Source organism: Eptatretus burgeri, chromosome 12, assembly GCF_056783735.1.
Source record: "Eptatretus burgeri isolate ZD-2024b chromosome 12, Ebu_testis_v1, whole genome shotgun sequence".
Taxonomy (NCBI): domain Eukaryota; kingdom Metazoa; phylum Chordata; class Myxini; order Myxiniformes; family Myxinidae; genus Eptatretus; species Eptatretus burgeri.
Window position 1 is genome coordinate 70,947,656 of NC_140972.1, and position 22,036 is coordinate 70,969,691.

A 22,036-nucleotide genomic window follows, 5' to 3' on the forward strand; every position below is an offset into this window, starting at 1 on the left:
TGCTGCTGCCAGGGGATCCCTGCGTGGCCGCCTCGGCAGGTATCCAATGGTGGAGGTCTTCTTCCTGACAGTCACCCGAAGCCGAGAAACCATCGATGCGCAGCGCTCCATTCTTATTGAAAGATAACCTTAAGGGTATGATGAGAAAATAAGGGTTAATGCAGTGTTATTAAACATGGTTTAAATAGTAACAATGCTTTTTCAATGCTGTTGAACATATTCATTTCATTCCCCAAAATTGTTTCTTCAGCATGTCCCATAATTCTTCAAATCTGTTCCTCGACCGCTGCACACCTGCGAAAGTGGTAGAAGCGGCAGAAAACAGCCGAGTGAGGATCTTGCGCACGGCGGTATCTCACGAGCCGGCACTCGCGGCATTTCTGCAATGAGGGAGCGATGCTGGCACAGGCGCCATCTTGCAGGAATGCTTGGCAGCTCTGCTTGAGTCGGCGCACCTTTCGCCAATCCCGCAGCACGCTCTCGGGCAACTCTTCTGCAAAAAGGAGTCAATTATCTCCTACATTCGAATGGCGTTAAATACAGTAATTTTGCACAAGCGTCAATTGATAAACTTACCATCATCTAACCTGCAGTTGACTTTGTCCTCGGTCTCTTTACGAATGCAGAGTTCGTTTTCTTTTCCTTCATCATCATCTTGCTCATTGATGCCTTTTTCTTGCTCCTCTGGAAGGTTCTTCTTCTTTTCGTGGAAACAACCTCCGCTGGCAATAGAGTCGCTACTTCCCTTCTCTTGCCCCACTGCTCCACTGGGAAACTCTGACTCCCTTTGTTCGTCAGCCTGGGGTGTTGTTGTGCCTGTAGGTTGGATGTTACCTCTTCGCCTCTGCAAGTCAATCTGCTTTTTCTTAAATGTAGGTTTTGGTTGACGCTTTACCCGAGCCTCACTACCACGACCTTCGATGCATTCGTCGGATCCCTCTTCACTTTCTGAACCGAGTTCGAGTGCACGTTTGGCTGCACGCTTGGTACGCCGTTCCTCTCTGGCATCAGCACGGCCCCGCCGTTCACCAACTTTCATTTCCGATCCAGCATTCTCCTTTTTGCCTCGTTTTGCCTTTTCTTTAATTTTCCCCCTCCTGGTCTCAGTCATCTCTTTTGTGATGGCACTCGACTCACAAGTCTTCCCACTAACGGAAACCTTCCCCTCATCCTTGCTTCGCTTTCTTTTTGCTTGATCTTCCACGTCTTTCTTCAAAACCCTCTTTTGCCTCTTGCATTCACCTCCATCGGCCTGCTTTATTTCCTCCCTCAAACGCTTCCCTCTTCTTATGTCTGCTGAACGTTCCACTTCACGCTTGTTGTTTTCCACTTTCAATTGTGGGGGGGATGAAGAAACTGTTCCAGGGCCTACCACAGATGTTGTTACCGTGTTGATTGTTGTTTCCAGTGGTGCTTCTGTCACAGCAGTGACACTGCGGTTGTAATTCGAGCGGTCCTCCTCAGAATGCCGTGTTAGCCAGGCCTTCTTGAGTTTGGTATGAAGTGCTCCTGGACCATTCGGTGGAAGACCAGATAAACAGACATCTGCAGGGCTTCTTGATGAGGAGGCAGAGCTCACATCACTCTTAACACTAGCAGAATCACTGTCATTTCCATTACTGAGAGCAGTGGACACCATTAGGATAGTCTGATTTGAGGCAGCAGTGCTAACAGTGCTAGACTGCCCCTGAGTTGCTGACTGAAGGGCTTTCTGCTTTTTAGACTGGTACTGAGCACCAGACACACAAACAGGGCTGTTGCGGTTTATGGCAGGAGGTGGTGTCGGTGCAGGAAAAGTTGGGGATGTCCGAGAGTTCTGTTCCGTGCTTGTTACAGCACTGTCTGTGGCCTGTGAACCACCTGTTGATGATTTCAGTAGAGGAATGGGCTCAGAATTTGATGATGGACCAAAGTGACATGGATTGTGAGTCAGTGTGACATTTCCAGTTGGTACTGGCTGGGGAACGACTGCTGACTTTGGTCGAACAATAACAGAGGCTTGTGCAGAAGTTGCTCGTCCACTGGTTCGACCATCATCTCTGTGCTGTGGATTCTGTGCCGAACACAGTGGTGGTGGGGGTGGCTCTCCAGGAGGTTGCTGAAGACCATTGGCCAGTGGCAAAGTTGGTTGTAGCTCAAGGGGCTGCATCATGGCTGCCAGTAGTTGTTGTGGGGAGGCTACTTTCAGCGGTGTTGGAGGACGAGGCTCACTACCGGATTCACACCGCTCCCTGGAGCTTGGCTGCACAGTGGGACGCAGGAGGGGTGGGAGGGGTGATGAAGAATCCATCGCTGGCCCTGGAGGCTTCCGACTGGAACCCGCTCCTGTGACTGTTGGTTTATCACGTGCCACATTACTTCCATCAGGCGTGTGCCTGATAAGTGGCGGTGGCTTGCTCAGTGACTTGGAGACAGAAGTCCCTTGGCCCTTGCTCAGAGGTAAGGGTGAGTTGGCAGTCAATGCATGGGATCGCTCATCAGGAATGCGGTTTGAGGGTTCATTATCAAGACTTTGAGACAGTGCTGTATAGTATGTGCTGCGATGGGTTGGGTGTGCAGCAGAAGTAAGCTGAAATCCACCAACCGATGATGTAGCAGTTGTTGGTGGGCTGTCAACCTCATGCTTTATGTGTCGTTCACAACTTCGTGGCAAGTCACTGTCATGAGGTAGCCACAGGCCTGCCCCTGCATTGTGTTCATTGTGTTCAACCTTCGGAGGAGTCAGCATGCCATGTGACTTCCGCTCTGGTTCCCTCCTGGAAATAAAACAATGATATAAAACAGGTATCTACCTAGTATCATCATTTAAACCCTGAAAAACATTTTCATCTCAAACCAAAACCAAAACCAAAATGTTTAGTATAATATCACAAAGCTCACATGTGAGCAACTGTTCATAATTACTTACAATTAAATGAGCATACATGATGTATGCTCAGGGGTTGATCAGGTTGTGAATACCTAACAAATTAATCTACCTTCAGGGTAGGTCTTTCACGAACCGACTCGCTAGGCCGGATGTTCGACTGAAGGTAGCATTAATTTGCAATTTGTTCATGGTGCCAGCGATAGCCCGCCGACTCTTCGCAAAGGACACCATGGGATCTTCAACATGCACCATCTAATTGGTGGCAGACGGGACGTCCAGTTTAACATCCACCTGAGATACGGCGCATGCTTTGATGAATCGCCCCTCATGCAAGACACCAGGATGACAGTTTATAGTTGGGCTGAGATTCAAACCCAGGCTGCATACCTTTATAAGTAAGTGTGCATACCTTTAACCCCTGATGTTTATGTTTGCTTTCTTGTAATCCTTTACAGTGTTACTCAAATCGACCAATGGCGTATACACATCAAGCTGGCTTTTTAAAATTTAAACATGATCCAAGGCTCATAGTGCAAAAACACACACACACACACACACACACACACACACACACACACACACACACACACACACACACACACACACACACACACACACACACACACACACACACACACACACACACACACACCAGCTTTTTGTCCTTTTAAATGCTGAACTTCAAGCAAGGAAGTAGCACATACCATTTTAAAAGTATTTGGTACAACTCGGCCAGGGTTTGAACCACCAGCCTCCCTAACTCAGAGTGGGCACGATAACCATTACACCACTGAGTCCGGTCAATGTTTATGTTTATGTTTAGAACTTAATATTGATCAAATCAGTGATCCATTTGGAGACAGCAAGAATCACAGCTTCATTTGTAAACAACTCTTATCCCCTCTTCATGTTTGAGACATCGATGAGAGTCTTCCTCGGATCTATCAACATTTTGAAAACCGAGTTTGCCCCGTTGTCTCAAAAGGACGTTTCTTATATTTGTTTACTTATTTGCAAAACAAGGATACACCACAAAACCAATGTTTAAAAACCACATTGTCATGTACATACAAGTCTTACCAAAATAAGTGTGCCAATTTAAACCTGCCATTACAATGTTAAAATTTACAAGATTCTCCTTCATTTGAAGCTATTAAAGTCTCAATTTGGGTGACGTGTCACAATAGTACCGCTCTGTTGTTTTCATTTCTGTCAATTCTCAATGGAAGGCTACATTTATTCACAGTGAGGAGGAAAAAAAAAAAAACTCAGAATGGGAATTGCACACCCTGTGAGGCCGGTACTATTTACGGAGGTCAACGAGACATAAAGAAATCCAGATGTCACAAACATCACGTCTAGTGTATGATGTTGAGGCGTCTACGGGCCAAAATCCAACCTCGAAACAAAACTCACGTGGATAGTAGATCATGAACGCCAGATCGAGGAGATGCCGTCGGTTGGCGCATAATCTTCGAAGGGTCTCCTGTTGCTACGGTCGGCTGTTCCATCCCAAGGAGGCGCCACGGGCTTGGTGTGTTCTGCACGTGCCAGAATGTGAAACAGATATGGCAAAGGTTACGGGTCATACAGGTCGTTGTGGTTGTTTATTGTTATTTTACTTAAACAAGATGTCCCTTTTTTGTTTACTCCTAATTAGCACACCACTCTAAAACTATCATGGGCATTAAAATTACATTTGGAAACAGTCATGGAAAAAAAAAAAAAAACTTAACAATAAACTAGAACTTTAGTTGAGGTCAAGCAGAGCTAAAGTGGGTAACACAAACATACAGGTAAGTGGACAAAAAATAAAAATGGAAACACCAATGTAGTCACTTAATAGTGCGTTGGGCCACCACGTGCGGCCAGTACGGCCTGTATGCGCCGTGTCATAGAGTCCACCAGCGTCTGGAATTGTGCAGGAGGGATGCGGATCCATTCTTCCACGAGAAAGTAAATCGACTCAAACCTGTTTGTCGGAGGTGGAAAACGCTGTCTCAAGCATCGTTCCAGAACATCGCATTAATGCTCGATTGGGTTCAGATCTGGTGACTGAGAAGGCCATGACACATGTTTAACATCACGTGTGTGGAAGCTGTTGCTCAGTATCCCTCATTTACCCGGGTGTTTCCATTTTTTTGGTCCACTCACTGCATATTGCTACCATTAAATGATTCAGATATTCTGATGTATGAAGACAAAATACTACTCTTGGTAATAATAGATAGGAGGGATATAACAAGTTTTTTTTTGTAAACCCAACAGGATAATCAATTGGGGAAATAATTCACACACCCTCTTGCCATCAGGTATCTGTGCATCTGGATGAGGCCAAGCAAGGCCCGGGTGTATTGGCAGCCGCATGCCTGCTTGTTGTGGCCACAGCACATGCTGATACAGGCCTAGGCTGCTAGCGGAGTACATAGGGTGGCTTGCTGGGGCAAGTAGTGAACCCGGCTGTGGTAGTTGTGGCTGTGGAGTGTGCTGATGGGCCAGAGCAAGTGCCGTCAAGTTTGATGCATGCACAGCACGAGACTGGGGCATAATGCTAGCCGGACTCATCCGGTAGTCCAACGCAGGAGGCAGTGCGGGATTTGGAGGTGGTGGACCTCCTATGGGCTGGTGGCCAGGTGCCGGTGCCAACAAGGTAGCAGGAGGGTAGAGGCCTGCATGTGAGAACGCTAAACTCTGTTGAGCGGCCAAAAGATGAGTGGGTGACAGGCCGAGTTGAGCGTGCATGGGTAGATGCGTGCCAGATGGCAATGGATGAGGGTAAAAGTGCAGCGGTTTGACATCAATGTCACAGTCACGCGAAAAAGGTAAAAAAACATCTTTTTTCTCCAGAGAACGTCCTGTCTCATTCAGCATATGGCGAGCCGCCACAGGTTGGAAGCCAGCCTTTACCAGGTTCTCCACCTCATGTCGTGGATGCAAAGGTGAAGGCCATCGTTGTAACTGTAGTGATGATCTTGAGTGTGGTGCCAGGAGATAATCCTGGCCCCAGCATTCAGGCATGCCGATGGATACTGCCGTCGAATTAAGTTTTGGGGCAAAATCCCAGATGAACGGTCTCCCCTCGTTGGTCTCCATAACTGCAATTCGATCACGCTCTCGATAACTTTTAGAATCCGTGACTGTGCCTATAGGCGCGGGACCACCGGGGCGTACCTCAGCCACTGGCCGAGAGCTGGAAGACTCTTCACAGCCACCCAATGCAATCCTACGTTCTGGGGGGCTTCGAGTTGTTGCCAGACTCACGGGTCGACCATTTAAACTGCACACATTTACAGATTGTCTCTCAGGACCTCGGGCAGATGCACCAAAAGGATCTGTATCAGCTGAGGTTTTGCTGATGCTTTTTTCATTCTCACTGCCATCAGAATCATCTGAGGTGTTGGAGGCTTGGGTGCGTTTCTTTGCAGCTCCGTCACGATCGACTGCTTGGCGTTTTCGCCCCACCTCACCCTTAGGTTTGCTCCGTTGTTTGTCTTAAATGGAAACAATGAGGAGACAAATGAAAAGCAAGGGAGAGTTACAAAAGAGGGATTTACAAAACTTCCCCCAATTTTTAACAAACCATTATTATCCGATTTATTAAGCAACTTTCAGAAAATGGAAGCACGTCACAGATAACATGACATTAACATTCACATGATCTGTCGACGACAACTTGATATTAGTCCCTGGAGTTGTAGATATTTAAAGCTCATTAAAAAAAACAAAAACAAAAGACAAAAAGAAAAAGGTGTCACCTTTATCGCCATCTTTCCGCTGCTCGTCATCAGGTGTGCTGCTGTCAGAACCTTTCCGCCGGCCATTCCTGACGAGGCCCCGAGCCTGAAGTATTTTCATTCCTGCAGTACCTGGGCTGGCGGCAGGGCCGCTGGCCTGTCCACGTGTAAAATGTCCCTAAGTTTAAAAAAATTAAAAAAAAAAAACTTTTTTTTTCATGTTCTGGTCTTTCAGCTTATCAGCACATACTGCTATAAAAAAAAACTTAAGTTTAATATAAACACACGTTGTTAATGTACACTATTTCTGACATAATAAGCATATTTCTTACAAGTGTCAGCAGTCAGGATATCGTCCTTTTTTCAAAGGGAATAAAAAGCCAAAAATCACACATATTCAAAAATTGACTGGTCAATGAGATCCCGAACACTGCCCTCTTGTTTGAATGAGCCGTCCAAGAAAGAATGGCTCAATCCTCTCTGAGGGTGACAACTAGATTGTAACGGTTCGTTGGAAGCTGGAAAATACCACTTTCCAAACATTTCAAAAAAAATAATGAGTCAGACGTATAAGGACATTTCTTTTTGGTCTCGCCTTCATTTCAATAATGTTGCTGAGAAGGTGCAAACCTGACCATCCTCGTGTATTGAGCTCAGGTGATGCGATGAAAAGTTTCCATGTGGCATTGGAGGGTGAGGTGGGAGGCGGGGGATGTGGGGTTGGTTTCAATCAAGATTTTACAAAGATTATAAATTATAGAGCACAGGATCACAAGATGCAAAAGAATGCCAAAAAGTAATGAAATCTCACTATCGGCAGATCCTAAAATTGTTCAACAACATTGACGCAGATGCTCCCGCTACAACATAGACGCCTCCAGCAATCTGGTTTTACCCCAAACAGGTCTACGACGGATGCCATACTGGACCTCAGCATTCTTGCAGAACTTCATCGGGAATTTCAGCGCCCATTAAATGTGGCGTATATCGACATCAAGGACGCAATTAATTATGTTGACCAGATGTCCCAATGGAAGGTGTTGAGAGGCAATGGAGTTCCGTTATCATTTGTTAACCCAATCCAGAACCTCCATGAAGATACAATAGCCTGCGTTAGAGTGGATCCTAAATATCAACACCTTTCCCAACATCCTCTGTAGTTCATCAGGGCTGTGTCCCTGCTCCCTCCCTCTTCTGCTGCACTATGGACTGGATAATGCCAAGGTGTGCAGATCAGCATGGAATTGATGTTGGTAGAGAAGTCCAATGGTGGAGAAGCCAGGCGTGTTCAACCACTTTGAATTGGTTGCTAAAAGCCTCGGTCTTAAGCCTTCATGGCAAAAAACCAAGGTATAGAATGTTGCCATTGGTCCCTCCCCCATACCAGTACCTATCTCAGGTGTAGATGTAGAGTCAGTGAACCACTTTACCTACCTGGGCTTGAACATTCATTCACCTGAATACTGCAGCCTTGATGTGCGTGGACAAATTGCAATGGCTGACTCTCTCATGGGGCAACTCGACGCTATCTGAAAACAGCACCGTCTTAGTTTACCATGAAAGCTCCGCACTTACAGAACATGTGTCCTCCCTGTTCTCCTTTATGGCTGTGAGACCGGGGCATTTTTGAAAAGGGACCAAGACATCCTACAAGCTTTCCATATGTGATGTCTACTCCGCATACTTGGGGTCCGATGGTATGACTGAGTCTCAAACAGGACCATCTGTGAGATCACTAGACTTGGCCCGATCATACTCGATATTGCAAGGAGATGCTATTCCCTATTTGGACATGTTTACCACTTCAGTGAACATGTACCAGCCCATATCTCCCTGGAATTTGCCAGAAATATTTACCATGGTTACCGACCTGATCAAACCGGGCATCGTCCCCGGAGACGTCCAGACTCTCTTGGTTACGTCAGTACGCGAATGGGTTTGGCTTTTGCCCACACAAATGTTGGCAGAGGTGGAAGACCGACAGTTACAGGGGTCACAACTTCCATTAGTTGGGCAAATGGATTACTAGTCAAAGTAGTAGTAATAGTAATAGTAGTAGTAGTAGTAGTAGTAGTAGTAGTAGTAGTAGTAGTAGTAGTAGTAAAATTGTTCACAGTGGGGATGAAACGTACAAATTGGGAATTGCAGACATTCCCAAGTAAATTCTGTAAGTCTCCCTCTCCCCTTCCATCCATTTTGACCCCTCTAAAATCAAGAGGAAGCTTCTGGAACAATGCTTACCTGCTTTAAGCTTAAAAAGTTATGTTAAGGTATGCTTGCGCCAAGTCTTTCCTGGTTAACTATATTCGCTCGGAAGGCCAAAACACCCCATTTTGTGAGATTTTTGCCAATGAGTCTTTATAGTTATCGGCTCCAATGAAGGGTTAATGCCCAAAATGTCAGTTTCTCCTTGCTTTCCATTGTGATTAGTATACCTTCATCAATATTTTATTGATGTTATCCATTATTCTACCTGTCCGCCGACACAAATTGACACGCCTTCACCAACAAGACTAGTTCTCATTCTTCGACCAATTTTGACCTTTGAATACAAACTGAAAGGATGACACTGTACCAATATCTGCCTGCTTTTGATAGGCTGTGGCAAGGGATATTTGTACCTGGTCTTGTCCACATTGGTTTTAAAAACAAATAAAGGCTGACAAACAAAAAAAACTCTTAATATTGTGAGCGATTTTGACATTTGACCCCCGCTTAATGTAAAAGGCACCAGACCAATGCTTCTCTGCTTTAGTCAATAGGGGCTGTAGTAGTGTAGTATGGTATCATTTTGCCAATTAATGTATGGAATGTTTGAAATATGGAGGCATGGTGAACCAAAAAACATATTTCTGAAACCAGTTTTGAACTTTGACACCTGTAAAATACCAAAAACGACAATAATCTGTCCTCCCACCTTCCCATCCTATAGGGGCTGTTTGAAAGTACCTTTGTGCAAACTTTCATCTCTATTGACTCAAATATAAGTAGGATGGCAAGGAAAAATGTGTGATTTTTCATGCTTCACCTTTGACTCCTTAAAAATCAGAATGGGGGAGGAGAGGAGGGCTAAATTAAAAAAAAAAATTTTTTAAGGAAACAAAAGAAAGAAAGAAAGAAAGAAAAAAAGAACAAGTGGAGCTACATTCAAAGTACACCAACCCCATGCCAAATAAATAAATAACGTCTTCCAGCTGGTGAAATTGCTGGGGCACCTTTATAGCAAAATCACTTGGTCACTGTCGTGTCCAAATATCAGCCTGATATATTTGCTGAAAAGGTGCCTGAGATATTGTCCGGAGGAAAAAGAAAATAAGTAAGTAATTAATTTAAGTCTTAAAAAATTAAAAAATAAATCAATGAAAAAGTAGTAAATCGATAATAATTAAATTTGGCACGTCGTGAAGCACCTGGAGATGGAATAGGGAGGGCGGTGTAGAATATTATACATTGGGGGGGGGTGGGGGAGGTCGCTCCTTCGCTGAAAATTTTGTGTCAATCAGACAAGTGGTTGCTGGAAAAAAAATGTTCAAAAATAATAGAGCAAAAATAGACCAAACGAGAAAGCAGTAGAAAATGCAAAGCCCGTCCAAGTTTGCTTTGTTCTCAAACTGAACTTGACGAAAATGACAGTTAAAAAAATTGTACATTTTATTAATTTGTGTTCTTCACGGTCACATAATAAAGGTTTGTTGAAGATTTGATGACAAAAGCTCAATTGGTAAAAAAAAAGTTATGGCCTGGACATACAGAAAAATGAGACATACAAAAAAAAATGTTAAAAAAAAAAATGGAGATGTAAAAAAAAAGAAAAAATATTTCAAAAAGAAAAGATAATGTTTAAAAGAACTTTAAAAAAAAAAATAACAAACTCAAAAACAAAAAAAAAATTTAGAAACTAAAAATGTTTAAAAATGGCCAAAAAAAGGGTCGAAGAAGAACAATAATAATAATAATAAAAATAATGAAAATTATTGCAACAAAATTATTAATTTGACTTCTCAATATTCTCATAAAGCTTTCCTGGTGTTGGTGCAGTGGTTAGGGCAGTGGCTTGGGATCCAAAAGGCCCTGAGTTCAAGCCCCGTTGGGCCACTGAATTAATACACCAGGGGGTTGACTCAGCCTGTCATCCTTCCGAGGTCGGCGAAGTGAGTACCAGTGTATTGGGCCGGTGTATGCCCCGATTAAAATAGGTGTACCATATCCCTGTGTCGTAAGAGGCGATCAGGGTTGCATCAGGAAGGGCATCCGGTGTAAAACATGTGCCAAATCACTATGCGGATCATACGGATGATCCGCTGTGGCGACCCCAAACGGGAGCAGCCGAAAGAAGAAGAAGAAGATTCTCATCATAAAGCTTTGTTGAAAATTTGATGGCAAAAGCTGAAATGGTTAAAAAAAAGGTACAGCCTGGACACACACACACACACACACACACACACACACACACACACACACACACACACACACACACACACACACACACACACACACACACAAACACACACACACACACACACACACACACACACGCGCGACTGCAAAACCCCGTTTTCCGCTGCATGGGGGACGGGCTAACAATGCACCTCCCATCCCTGTTGTGAGGGAGAGACAAATAAAAATTCGTCAAATCATGGAAAAACCTTGTAAGACATGCAACACAGTTTTACTAACTTGTGCAAAACCTGAACATCAACTATAACCTCAGGCTGAAACACCAACATTGGCAACCGTAACCCTTATTGAGAAATTTGCTCGGATAATATATTTGCTTCTGTGGTGGGGGCTCTCCCAAGTGAGTGAGCCGAGTAGTTTCATTTTCCCGCATAATGTGTTTGCCCATTAGAGTGTGTATTCCGGCCTCACTGCTTTGCTCGAATAATTGATTTGCATTTTTATCCGGTGATGGGAACCAAATTGCAGAATGGTGGGGGAGAGGGGGGATAGGACACGAGAGGAGAGGGCAAGCACGATACTTTAGGGGATGGGAGTGAATCTCATAAGTCTACAATTTATGAAATGTCCTCGGCATTGCACGTTACTCTGCGTTATGCCAGACGGATTTATGCCCAACTGATGCCCCATTGAGGGCACGTGAGTCAAATGGTTTTGTCAAGCTCCCAGCTTCTGAACCATCAAAAGAAAACTTCGAGATTTTGTGCATTCGAGAATTTAATCCTGAACACAAATGGAACTATAAACAGGTCAAGAGGTTCATGAAAATGTATTTAAAATTCACCTCTAAAATGCCTGGAATTCACCAAATGCATGTTCGTTTTACTTTTACCAGAACACAAAATACATCACGCAATTATGTTAATCACCTTGGAATGATCACTAGGATTTCCATGAAGGAATTGTTTTGGGGTTCGGGTCTAATAGATGTCGACGAAACCAATCAGCCCATTTTGCTCCCTGTTCAATGCCACTATCTTCAAACGTCCTTGAAAAGGACTCCGATACAGGAAGTTGAGACTCTCAACGCCCGAATTTAGGTCGGCGGTCTCTCCGTCTTCAAGTGCCTTCTTTCTGGTCTTACACCCTCTGCTCGATCCATGCTCCCTCCACCCCCAGGTTTCTGCAGGGTGCACGTGGGCATTTGTTCTTCTTTTTATTTCCCACCTGTGGAACCAACTTCCACATTCTCTTCAATCTCATTCTTCCCTCCAAGTCATCAAGACAGCTGTTCACCACTATCTCGGATCATCCCCAATTCAGAACCGTGATATTGTCTACTCAGATTAACCCTCCCAAAGTGTACCTCTTTCCAAATTTACAGTTTTTCCTTCCTCAGAGTTTGCTTATGTATCCATGCTGCCCACCCAGTGTGTCCTCCCCTACCCCTCATTCTTCCACACATCCCTTTGTTTGTCCAAGTCTCCCTCTATTGTGTCCCCCAAGCCTGCTGTCAATGTGCTTCCCTCCTCTCTTTCTCCTGTTCCTTTGTTTCCGTTACATTCTGAGTCATTCTATGTTCTAGCTTCTCTACGAGCCTCGACTTTGTTTACAAAAAAAAAAAAACATAATTCCAGCCGAGCGATTCCACAACCTCTGCAGCATTCACCGTTGTAATCCTCGCACACACCATATCAAGCACACCTGGTGAGCACAACTCGAGGGCCACGTCCCATTTGGTGACATGGCTTACGGTGCTCGCTTACGACCATGGTGCAGAAAAAAAAAAAGGGGAAACAAAAAAGGCTTTTGATGCCTTGTCGCTCTTTGTTCGTGAAAATGGTGGAAGTTTGTAGAACAAAAAAAAAATTACTTCTGTGCACTTGTAGTTTCAATATCGATCATGCTTTGCTTGAAAACTAAAATGTGTCACATGGCTTTTAATAAATTTCCAAACATCATTTGGTGTGCTTGCCTCACGGACTCCCACTGGTGCATAACAAGGATATTTACGATGAGAGTGACACTAACAATATAAAACCTGCGAATTGTGGGACGGTAAGGCGTGTGTTTTTCTATACTTCTTCTTGTTATGATTACATAGTCACAATGAGTTGGAGCATTCGTTTTTATGAAACTGTCCTCTTGCTGGAAGGAGGCTGAGGTGTTGTTGCACCTGTCAACTTATGATCGACAGGAAGAGGGGGAGGATCAAGAGGACAAGCTGTACGACAGACAGCATGGGAGGCTTTTAATGATAGATTCATTTTTCCGAGACCAAAAGCGATCCGCAAAAAAACTGGATGCGACCGGACATCTAACTGCGTTGTGTAATAATAAATTAATCCGACAGCTTGTCCGATTTGAATCAAAACGAACTGAAACTGTATTGAAAGATTGCATCGATCAGTTTGTGGTTGCTTACGGAAAATGGAGGGAAATTCTTGGAAATCCCAGAAAGGCAGCAATACGAACACATTTTGCACGAAGCAGCAACAATAAATAGCAACATGACAAGCTTCACTCGGAAAGGAAGAGGGAAAATCTTTTTCAATCTTTCTACTTGCCATGATGGACTTCCCTCGATAAGCACAGGCTTTCTCTTGGGTGACACCGAAACTTGACGTGTGCATCGTTTCCACGAAGCGCCCAACCCGGGTTGAAAACCGTGCTACCCCGACCAGGGTCCTCCCCTGGCCAAAAGGGTGATTGCTTATCCGAGCAGAGTTAAAAATGCCTGCATTTCCATTTAATTAATTTTTTTAATGGCTGTGAGTGTTTCTTCCTCAGCAAGACTAGAAGGATTAATCAGCCCGCCCAGGATCGGGAGTCAAATCCATGGTCTGAGAGTGGTCTGTCACCGGAAATGCAACGTGTATGAGCAATTTCAGACCTTGAATGCACATCGTCGCCTCGCAATAAGCTCATATCTCATCTTCTGAATCTTTTGTAATCTCTCTCTTCTCCTCTGCCTGCTCAATGCTTTAAAAAGCTGCCAAATGAAAACTAGCATTGTTGTTGGCCTAACATTATTGTTTGACTCAAAAAGTATACACCCACTCGTCACCCGATTAAACCGGTCTTCATCGCATCGCACGTCTGCTCGCTTTGGATACAATTTGGGCAAGCTCGCTTTGATGGCCCAAACCGGGATGGCCAAATTACATGGAAATACAGTATCAGGGGCAACACGGTTATCAAGCCGGATTGAGTTGGGCATAGAAACAAAGTAATGGAAATCCCTAAAATACTTCTCAGAAAAGAGGGAGCGAGAAACCACCTGGACTTTGATCAGTCAATGGGCCCAGGGCAGACAAAAGTGGCACAAGTTGCGAAAGAGGCTCCATATGCCGTCGGCCATGACAGCATCGTAAGTAAGTCAACAAGTCACCCTTCACTAGACAAGATGCAAGCAATACTTCAAATCTGGTGTATGTCAATACATTGAGTGGAAAAGCAACAAAAGCTCAGTTGGCTCTCAAGCCTGCTTATAAGTTACAATATCTCGCCATCTGGGAGGACAAATCGGCCGACCGAGTCACGTGATCATGGAATATCAATATTCTCGACATTTCACTCCATAAAACAAGTGTTGGCTCGAAATGATCCTGGAAAACTATTGAGACCTTCTCATGTGCATTACTCAAAACATTATTCAAATCGTCATCTCGGTCAAAAGAAGAAACAAAAGATAATTATCTTGGACCTAACTTACATTATAATGTAAGTTCCGATTTAAAAAAAAAATAGACATAATTTAAGGAACTGTTGAAAAATAGTCACAACTATGGAGTAAATAATATGGTGGTGCAGTTAGTGCATGTTCAATGTGGTTGAAAGGATGTGACTGAGACAACGGATAACCAGGTGGATGCTCACATGAATGCCAGGTGTTGTCGATGTGACCAGTGAGGCACCCTGCCCTGCACAGGATCGCCTCCGTGATGTGATTCCCCCGCTTTCACCCTTCAGCAGAGATGGCACCACGTCGTCAACAAAGGCCATCTGGACCTTAGCAGGGTCCACGTTCTGGGGTTCCAGAACCTGGATAGACAAAACACTGTGAAGTAGAGGCCACATCTTGGCATGACAAACACACCATGATCAGTCAAGCAAATATTTTCCCATAACTGTAAAAAACGATTTATTTTTTATTATTATTATTGTTGTAAATCCCAAGAAAAAAATAAAGCATTCCATAAAGTTTATACATTGTATGGTTTTGAGTTGGCCTGAGCACATTGTTATTGGAATCATGTATATCCTGCTGGGCTGCAGGCGAAAGAATGCTTTTCAAACTAGACAAGAAAATAATTAAAAGAAATACAGTGAGTGAAAAATAATTAATGCATCGCTTATTTCATTGTGCAGACCGAGGTCAATTACTTGTTCTACTCAGGGGACCAGGTCCCAATTTGGACATGGTTAAGGAGGCTGCCTGGCTCTGATACAAAGTGTAGGAAATTTTATTTTGTTTTGTCAACGAGGACCCATTCCCAGTTGATTGGACTTGGCCAACCTTTCCAGAAATCCTCAAAGAAGACATGAGCCAATGGCAACCCCATCGGTGATTTCTGAGTAACAGCGAAGCAAAATACTCACTATGCTTAAATAGGGACGAAGAATGACTCGTGTGAATGGAAGGAAAGAGTTAACGTGTGTTCATATATGTGTGTGTATATATATATATATATATATATATATATATATATATATATATATATATGAGATTAGCATCCCAACAAAGGGGCATCGATCCAAGAAGTCATAATGTTCAAGGCATATATCTTATTAAACTGACATGACATCACACTTACATATTGCTGGGTTGTTATAAACATCACTTACATCATCATGACAAAAGCAAAAAATCAATGTGTCCACAACATGATGATATGTAGTTGTACTGGACATATCCCTCCTTATCTGAAAAGCAAGTGCCATCTTCATCCTGACTCATATTCCACTGACTCAACGTTTCCGACAGCGACAGGCACTCCAGCGAAAACAACTACTGGTGTCTGTTGAATGAAGATACTTGTGACCATTCTTCCCAAAATTTGTAGCTCACCGAGGTGTCAAGTTTGTTGGCCTTTGGAAGGGCCATTGCGACTGGCTGCGAAGTATCATCAGTTTCCCACCCCAGGTTCTCAAATCGAGAGATAACTAGCATATCAACATAAAGAGATTTATAAATGATGGCTGCAAAAACTTCCTTATCAGATGCTGCTCAAATGCATCAACAGTTGGAGGCAGCTGCTCCATGGAGGCTGAACAGGTGAGAACCGGAGCGTTTGGATGCTCCCAGGTTTGCCATGTCAGCAAACCGCAATCTTTCGCACGAAAACCTGAATAATGAGTGTCGACTGCCCGGGAACGTCATCGGTCACCTCAGGCTGTTTCAAATCATCTGCAAATGCCGCGAGTGCAAGGTCCAATGAACAGGTTGCATTTGTACAGTCTTTGGAGATCATTAAAAGTTTAACTTTTCATCTTTTCCTCATGTGCACGACATCAACAATGACTGCAGTTGGTACAGCATTGTGAGAACATATTTCTGAACAAAGCGCAGCTGGAGTTTCATATTTCAGTGTGCCAAGGATTGTAGATTTGTCACCGCGTTTGAGAGTCATCTTGAGAGAGAGGGGGAGGAAGCATTCTTGCACATTCGTGGGTTCAAATCTGTCCTTTACGTTCACCTCAACACCAGTGGCAACCATCTGGGACCATCCGTGAAGAACAGCTCCTTCATAACAGCAGACCTTTCCTTCCCTTGTTTATTTTCTCTCTTTTAGTTCATTTTGTGCAACTCAAAGGTGGACAGAGGTGATGTTTTCACCCCGTCTGTCTGCTTGTCTGTGAGCAGGATATCTCATAAAGGTATGGACGGATTCAGACCAAATTTGATGGATAGGTTGGGTGTGTGACACGGACGAATCGATTTGATTTTGATGAAGATTCGAATCCGGATGTGGATATGAGATTAAAAAAAAACATTTCTAAGTGATTCTTCATCATTGAGAGATTGGGCCAAAAACGATATCCCTCTGTCTATCCATCCATCCAATGGGACCATACTCTGTACAGAGCGTCGGTGCTGCCGTAGCAGTCTCCTGGGCTATTGGGCACAATCCAGGACGGGTCGCCACTCCGACGCAGGATACTCGAATGGTTCAATCATCGCAGCAAGCTGATGCTCATTTTGCCGACCTCGGAAGGATGACAGGCTGAGTCAACCCCACCTGGTATTAATTAAACGACCGAGCGGGATTTGAACTCAGGACCTTGGGATCCCAAGCCTGCCAACCTAGCCATAGAGCCAACACCAGACATAAAAACCTTATGTAGCATGATATTTCAAAACGTTGTGGACGAATAACGACAAAACTAGGTGGACGAGTTGGGTGTGTGTGTGTGACAAGAACAAGCCGATGAGATTTTGGTTCAGATCTGGATCAAGATCCGGACTATCAGTGGGTGACAAAACGTAAACCATTCAGCCTGGCAGAGGTATGCGCACCACCGAGCGCCGTTTTCATTTGGAACAGTGAGTTTGGAACGACCAGATGAGGCATTTCGTCAAAGCTGTCATGCCTTGTTCTTTGGCACCTATGCATCTTAATTGGCTTTGACGCGCATCCCGGTGTGTTACGTAGTTTGGTTGTGAGGCAGAGACTTCTGATGTGCTTCGGATGCATGGGCAAGATCTCCAGAAGGTAAGTAGCATTTGCTCGTATAAATAACCCCCACAACTGTGGATTGGGGACAATTGAGAAGGTAATACAGCTTTACAGCTCACAATACATTTACACAAAACCTATAAAATGCCTTTCGAACCACCACCCATGACATTACCATCGTTAGAGCCGAATGTCAAACTGATTTTATGGCGGCAATTGTTTTTTTTTATGTTTTTTTTGTCTTTTTAAGTAAAAGCTGTAAAAACAATTTTAATTACGCATAACACAAAATCCGTACAAAGGTTGAGGTAAATGAAGTTCACTTGTCGTCAAGGATCTGATCGGTCGAATCAACAGAACGTGCTCCGGCCGATGAAAGAAGCCCTGCCGGCGAGGCTTCTGTGGAATTGCCACAAGGCTGGGCCGCCCTGAAATCATTACAATTTGCTCATCGATAAAGAAAACGAGGGTCGACTTCGTGCAATAACGCCAGCAACTCTGACCCCGCTTAAGCCCCCTGGGTCTTCTTATCAGAGTTATGTAAAGAGAGATTGATGGTAAGACCACAAAGTAATACTTGGATGCCGGATGATGCAACGTTTGCAAAACACACCCTGCGTGACGCTGCCATTCATACCTGACGTTGGCCTGGAAACCGCTCTGATCTCAATACGGATTGACAACTGCTGGAACACCGCAGGCAAGTAATTTGGCTGAAAAGATGCCAACAGCCGTTACTGAGCTTTAGATCTCTAGGACGTGGGTACGGATCGAGGAAATTACAGTTGGACACGTCCGTAATCTCGCCCCAACGCCCACCAGGTGCCAAGCTGTAATAAAGGCAAGAGCAGGTCCAGCCAAGTCCTTTTGCCACAGAATAATCTCGGTGGAGAAGCTCGGTCTTGTTTATGCATCCTTAAATCAGTTGGAGAGCGTTTCGTGATGCCGACACGAGCTGTACGCTTCATTGCTCGTCACCTTGTTTCATGAAATAATGACTTTTTGATGTTTGAAGAATACGATGATCGTTACCCTTCGTCGAATGTGTTTACATTACTTTTTAATCAGGATGTTTTAATTCGTATATGAATACAACAGCAATCGTTATAACAACAACAACAAAAAAAACTATAACATGGAGATATATCTTGAAATTGCAGGGAAAATTCCCTCCTGCCAAAAAGGGGACGTATAAGGATAACGTACAACGATAACATACAAGGACAACGTACAAGGATAACATACAAGGATAACATACAAGGATAACATACAAGGATAACGTACAAGGACAGCCAAATAACAGAAGAGGCCATTTGGCCCATCATGCCTGTGCTCAATTGACGCCACATTAATTCAATCGATTGGTTTAGATACAAATTTTACTGGAGGGGGAGGGGTTGGGAGGATGACTTGGACATCAATTTACTTTTATTTTATATTCATTCTTCTACAATGTACAATTTAGAGGGTGAACCGACATTAAAATGCTCGTCTGCAAAAACAAAAAGTTTGAGAAATAAACTGAGTTCAGTACTTCTGTCACCGAAGATGGATGGTGGTTATGTATTCGCCCGTTTCTTTGTCTGTCTGTCGTCTGTCTGTCAGCATGATATCTAAAAAAGTTTCGGACAGATTTGGACTAAACTTGGTGGACCGGTTGGGTGTGTGACAAGGACAAATTGATTCGATTTTGGTGAAGATCCAGATTGGAGAATTTTTTTTTTATTTTGTATTTTGCATTGATTCTTCACCATTGAGAGATAGGGCCAAAAAATATATATTCGGCATGACATTTCAGAACGTTGCGGACGAATTGTGACAAAACTCGGTGGATGAGCGGGTAGGTGACGAGGACAAGCCAATCAGATTTTGGGTCAGGTCCGGACGCAGACCCGGCCTATCAGTGGGGATACAAAAGGTAAACTGTTCAGCCTGGTTCCAAATGCTTAAATGCTGTTTTTAAAATGCAATTTTGAGGATGACTTAACAAATAATTCCAACAGTCAGCAAACTCTTGACAAGGAATAATGCTATCGAACACAATTACTGCTCGGTTGCTCTCATGGATGCATGTACAGTCAAAAAAAAAAAAGCCGTGTACTTCACAGCATGAGGTTGCACTTGTCTTGGGAACAAAAAGTGGAACGAAGCCCAGAAAATGGAACAGAGAAGAGCTGGCTTGTGGGGCAGCAGGCAAAGTTAAACCTTTGGAATGGTTAATAAGTGTGTGTATCCGACATATAGACTGTCGCATTGTTGCTTCGCATGCAGGACGTTGCATCACAAAATGCGCCGCACCGCACATGGACATTGAGCAGGGTGTCCTGTGCACTACTGTACTAGTATTAGTCGGTGGATGTTAAATGTCTCACGTTGTCTTTCCCAAAGAGTCGGCGAGTTTTAGCCGGCACCTTGGATAAATTCCAAATTCCTGGCACCTTCATATCGAATGTCAGACCTTTCCAGACGGTTCACAAAAAGACGGGTCGAGCGTACACTCTCTACGAGCCGTGTGGCCGACTCCTACTTGAGGATTGAATTAATCGAGGCGATTAACATAGAAGTTGTGATTTTTTTTTTATTTCTGTACAATGTCTATGTTCTTGTTTTAGTGAGGAAAAAATAAAAATAAAAAAAGATTTGTAAATTTGAGCTGATGATGCGGAGGAATTTTTGTGAACAGGAAATGGGTGAATTTCTTGGTAAAATGGATAAAAGCATAAAGTGAAGGATTTAAGTGTGTACCATCTATCTACAATTCCTGCAATCTGTGTGTGTGTGTGTGTGTGTGTCTGTCTGCGACTGCCGTTTCTCAACAACCACCAGTCCGATCTGATTGAAACTTGCCAGGAATATTGCTGGGGCCCCGCAGATGTGCCTTTTCGAGGTTTGATATCAATCGGACAAGCGGTTCCCAAGTTACGGCCATTTTACTGCTTTTTCAGTGTTGAAAAGGTGTATATATGGCAGCTGAAGGTGTCATTCCACCTTCTCACCTTATCATGCCAATTTTTTCCCAAATTATTTATAACCGGACGATCACCGGTCCGATCGGATTGAAACTTGCCAGGAATATTTCCTGGGACCCGCTGATGTGCGTTTTCAAGGTTTGATATCAATCGGACAAGCGGTTCCCAAGTTACGGCCATTAATCTGTCGACCAATGACAAGACACGGTGCTATGACATCACGAATGACGTCACAATTATTTTTTTTTTATTATTTGCACGATTGACGGTCTGATCTGATTGAAACTTGCCAGGAATATTGCTGGGGACCCGCTGATGTGCCTTTTCAAGGTTTGATATTAATCAGACAAGCGGTTCCCAAGTTACGGCCATTTATCTGTCGACCAATGACAAGACACAGTGCTATGACGTCACGAATGACGTCACAATTAATGGTTATTTATTTATTTTTATTATTTTTATTTTTTTATTTGCACGATTGACGGTCCGATCTGATTGAAACTTTCCAGGAATATTGCTGGGGACCCGCGGATGTGCCTTTTCGAGGTTTGATATTAATCGGACAAGCGGTTCCCAAGTTACGGCCATTTATCGGTCGACCAATATCTGCGAGAGAGATAAGAGGGGGACGGGAGAGGGGGGGATGAGAGTGGGAGCGAGAGAGAGGGGAGAGAGGAGGGGGGAGAGAGGAAGGGCGAGACAAAGGGGAGAGAGGGGGGCAAAAGAGGGGGCAAGAGAGAGAGGGGTGAGAGAGGAGGGGGAAGAGACGGGGGTTGAGACTAGGGGAGAGAGAGGGGGGCAAGAGAGGGGGGAGAGAGAGGGGAAGAGAGAGGGGGAGAGAGAGGGGGGGCGAGAGAGACGGGGCAATTCTTCAACACAATTCTTCTTCGTTTGATATGACGTCACAATTGGCGCTGGGGACCTGAGTGTGTTTCCCAAGTTATGGCCATTTATGATACGGTTGGTCCAATCTAATTGAAATAATGCCCCAATCCAGTCGTCGTTTATGCACCTACGGGCCCGCCCCTACGGGCCCGTACTAGTATTGTTAATGAGTGCTGACAAGAACATGTGCTTACTCGCTCCATGGTGAGACACTGGGACAGATGTCGGTAAATTCAATCAAATTTGATTTTTCATCAGCACCCCCATAAACCATCTAAACCCCGTCAAACAAATCACCCTCGAGAGCTTCAAAATGAGGATTTTACACCACAGGTGTGCACGCCGTGGCCTCTACGCTCCACACTATGCACATTTTACAAAGAGATGCAGCAGTTGGGAGTTATTGGTCAAGCTGCTCCTAACTGCCAAAACAAATAAATAAATAAATAAACAATAATAACAAGACTATGGATGGCCAGAATGCTTCATTCTTCCTCCCAA

General features: G+C 44.0%; 1 protein-coding gene across 6 annotated transcripts in view; it reads right to left on the minus strand.

Moving 5' to 3' along the window:
• LOC147015888 (jumonji domain-containing protein 1C-like) overlaps positions 1-22,036 on the minus strand; it is a 279,316-nt gene that overhangs the window by 32,018 nt on the left and 225,262 nt on the right. For 5 of the 6 annotated variants that reach the window (XM_085848451.1, XM_085848450.1, XM_085848454.1 and 2 more), the window contains 7 exons: positions 14,881-15,045; positions 6,625-6,781; positions 5,168-6,360; positions 4,286-4,410; positions 577-2,756; positions 295-493; positions 1-128 (listed from right to left, as the gene is read on the minus strand). The exon at positions 1-128 is cut by the window's left edge and continues 138 nt beyond it. In XM_085848451.1, the coding sequence (XP_085704577.1) occupies positions 1-128; positions 295-493; positions 577-2,756; positions 4,286-4,410; positions 5,168-6,360; positions 6,625-6,781; positions 14,881-15,045 (4,147 nt within the window). The remainder of the gene's footprint in view (positions 129-294; positions 494-576; positions 2,757-4,285; positions 4,411-5,167; positions 6,361-6,624; positions 6,782-14,880; positions 15,046-22,036) is intronic. The other variant, XM_085848452.1, reaches the window with a different exon arrangement.